The 3,743-nt window shown below is 39.8% G+C and overlaps 1 protein-coding gene across 1 annotated transcript; it reads right to left on the bottom strand.

The window, feature by feature from the left end:
- On the bottom strand, positions 1 to 1,532 carry LOC143266210 (uncharacterized). The gene is made up of 2 exons (XM_076541813.1): positions 472 to 1,532; positions 1 to 376 (listed from the first exon to the last, which is right to left on the bottom strand). Exons 1-2 carry the CDS (start codon positions 1,171 to 1,173, stop codon positions 374 to 376), a joined length of 705 nt encoding a protein of 234 aa, XP_076397928.1. The 5' UTR covers positions 1,174 to 1,532; the 3' UTR covers positions 1 to 373.
- Between the last annotated feature and the right edge of the window lie 2,211 nt (positions 1,533 to 3,743).

Raw genomic sequence — 3,743 nt, 5'->3', positions numbered from 1 at the left:
TGTAGCTGCCTCTCGGGACTCGTCTACTGCATCAATGATGTACATTCGATGTGATTGTGCTAATTTATCGGTCATTTTTGTATTATATTCATCGACTAATTTTATGGTCGGGAATATTCTTACCGCTTCACCATCCTCAAACTCTCCGGTTAAGGGAACTCTTCTTCGTTCGCATAGTATTTGTAGTTGAAAGGTTGTCACTTCCCCAAACCGTAGGTTATTCAGTAAGTCGATAAACTCGACGTCATCCCCTTGTCGCATGTTAATGGTGAGTTCGCAGAATGAAAATTGGTGCCATAAATTAATTTCTGCGCTACACCAATGTGCTTGCATAAAACTCCAGTATCCTTTTACCGGGAGCAATTGCATGATATCACTAAAAAAAAGTACATTTGCGCCACCAAACAGTTTATCATTCATTTTGAATTCTTACAATCTTAAATAAATTATTCGCAAATTCTCGTAAGATACCATTGATATCTCGTCAATAATCAACCACCTTATGTACCGCCACTTTCGTCTCTCCTGTTCGAGTCTTTGTCCAGTCAGTCGCCGATAGGTCATTGCAGTACCTTTTTCAATAGGCAACGAGAACAAGAAGTGCAGAGTTTTTCCGAATATTTGGCGGGCAGCGACGCCAGCCAACGAAGCTACTTCAATGAACGATGGTTTTATCATCATATCAACTGTGGGATTATAGCAGTGTTTAATATGTTCAACAAGTAATTTTAAAATAAACGACTTGCCACTATCAGCTCCTCCGGTAATAAAAAGTAACATTTGTTCCGTATCTTCATCATCATTCTTTTTAATATCTTTCTTAATTACTGAGGAAACTGATTTCAATAAATCTTTCTGTTGAACGTTAAGACTTCGAATATTATTAAGGAACACGTCTTCTGGCATTGCAAGTGTTTCTTGCTGTTGATCCTCATACAAATCAACTTGATCGCAATATACTATCTCGTCGGCATGAATGCTGACTGGTTCTCTTAACTGTTCATTATTAGTTTCCCCTTCGCGTACAACGTTCAAAGCAACAGCCTGGGCCAGCGCCGCTTCAATAATTTGTTTTGCGTCAGTAAATTGTTCAACGGTTGCGTTTCCCAACATAGGTTTCAATTCGTGTCGCCGTCGAAGAAAACATTGTTCCGAAGATTCGTTTTCGGACATAAGTGTACTTTCATCACGAAATGGAATGTGACACTATCAAGTTATAGAAATATCCTTTTCTATCGCTGTTCAAGATATAATATCGGTGGCGAAGTACAGCTGGTTTATTTCTTATTCGCATTCGAGTATTGTCCTTCAATTTTATAAACCTCGACCTCGATGTTTCTTCATCGTTATTTCTATGTTCTGCGTCTTCATCCTCTTCTGTCCACATTCCACTTGAAACTGTTTCATATCGGACAGCAAATTCAGCTAAGCTCAAATTCTCTAGACTGTCCGGTCTCTTTGCGTAACGATCGAATATGTTATTGGAAAATGATGTTTCATATCCTTCGAAATGCAAAATTCTGTATCTCTGCTCAGGCCGACAGCTGTTTATAAATACAGCTTTTCGCGAGCTCATTTTAAGAGGCAGATGGCATGATCGATAAGCACATTCTGCAGCACTGACCATTCGTTGGGACAGAATTGCCATAAATACCGAAAATAATTGATTCCAGACGGTACCGCCGCGGCGTTTCGCACGGGAAACGGCTTCTTTAATAACGTCTCCTGTATACTGCGGCTCGCACTTACTTGCGTATTTAGCAATATAATATGCAACTGCTGTAACATTTCCGCATGGTTGAATATCCATGTTTGCTTCCCAAAGCTTTAAAAGAGTTGGATTGTAATTATTTACCATAACTTCATTTAGGGTTCTCTTAAGTACACAGAAACGTCCATTGTTGGCAAGCGTGTCGTCTGGACCCAAGCACATAGTTGTTTCACTTATCGGTCTAGGGAATCCGAAACGACAACAACGATTATTACGATCTTTGTAACATGTATCAGAATGTTTATGAATTTGGACTCTTTGTACTATGTCGCTCATATCTTGGTTTTCTGCTTCCAATAAACAAGACACAACTTTCTCAATAACGTTGCGGCATTCGTTGGTAAGGAAATCGAGTACATTTTCACACCAAATCAGCATGTGTAAATGTGGATTTCCCCTATTCTGAAATTCAATTCTATACCAAAAATCGATAACAACGCTATCTAAGCAACGAGAGTTTTTTAAATACTGTATCAACGCGTTTACTCGTACCGTAAATTGTCTTGCTATAAACTACTGGATATTGCTGAACCAACTGTAGTCGATCCGCAAAAGTTAGGTTTTCAAATTCGGTAATGGGACGACCATCGGATAAGAGTAACGCTTTCAACATATCTGGCCAGTTTAGATCATTGCAAGAGAAGCTAGCAAACCATGTGGGCGGTCCAAGACTTCGAATCATGGCGATTAATTCCGAACAGCAACGTTCCCAGTATGATACCGATCCTCTTATATTTCTCATCGTGAGGTGCATATTATCTATTAATCGCTCTGGCGTATGTTCTCCTTGGCGCATTCTACACGATACTGAAACGCTAGCTTTAACGCGGTAATATTCAACAACAAATAATGCGGAGAACAAATAATCTGTTCATTGAAATCGTTAGTCATTGCTCAGAATACGCGCTTGGAAGTAATCCAGTGGTGTTATTAAGAAATCTCGGTGCTCTCCGAAACCATTCTTTCCATCTGGATATAGAAAGAACCAACACAGTTCTTCCATTCTTCTTTCCCTCTCTAGGTTCAAAGGAGGCGCAGTTTTTCTATGTATATTCGCCAATCTCATCGGGTCATTTTCTGTGTTGTTATTATTACCGATAGAGACGATATTATCGATATTGGGAATATCGTCATGAATCGGACGTAACATACTTGTTGCGAAAACAACATGTGCCCCGTCGGACTCTGTATGAGCAGTCGCAACAGGTGATTGTTGTATCCTTTCTACTTGTGGGGATCTATTCCTTTCGGGCGCAATTGCTAGAGGTGTTAATGAGTAGATATTTAGCACATTGCTATTGCCTCCTTTAGCATATAAATTACGACGCAAGATTATGTATAAATCATCAATATTCGTAAATTTCGTACAGCATGAAAGGCCTCGTGACAGTGCTTTATATCCTTTCGGACCTCTTGCGTGGGAATCAAACAACCAATAGCAGGGACTTTCCGATTGGTTGCTGCATGATACAGCGACTGATATAAAATTCGCGGTAAGAATTCCGTATGTATACTGTTGGAAAAACATAATTAAACCGTTCTTTAAATTTAGGAATCCCTCATCACCGTTATCAATGTCAATATGACCATTTACAGCCATTTCATAGGCAATGTCAATACCGACTCTGGTATTATTAAACGATAAGTGTGGCAATAATTCTGTTACAGCTAAGTAGTCTACATTGACTTCTCCGGGGTCAGGGTTATTTCACGCTTCAATGCAATCACGGTAATATTTATCTCCTACTAAAAGTACATAATCAACATCACTAGTACACCACGTTCTAGGATCGAGCAAATTAAACGCAACACAAGCAACTGCAGCTATGCCTGTGCATTGCTTACCGCGAGATTCGATGCTGAAGCGATCGCTACCTTGATGGCACGTGCCTCGTAAAATAGCTACATTGTGGCCTACATGTGTAACAACCCTGGAACCTAAGTTCAGCTAGTTACAAGCGCTGAAAGGTAA

Source organism: Megachile rotundata, unplaced genomic scaffold (assembly GCF_050947335.1).
Source record: "Megachile rotundata isolate GNS110a unplaced genomic scaffold, iyMegRotu1 scaffold0092, whole genome shotgun sequence".
NCBI classification, from domain to species: domain Eukaryota; kingdom Metazoa; phylum Arthropoda; class Insecta; order Hymenoptera; family Megachilidae; genus Megachile; species Megachile rotundata.
The sequence above is the reverse complement of the archived record's forward strand: the minus strand, read 5'-3'. Positions and strand labels throughout refer to the sequence as shown.

What these genes read in the sequence shown, in the direction of transcription:
- LOC143266210 (XM_076541813.1), bottom strand. Translation starts at nt 1,173, where the DNA reads ATGTCCGAAAACGAATCTTCGGAACAATGTTTTCTTCGACGGCGACAC.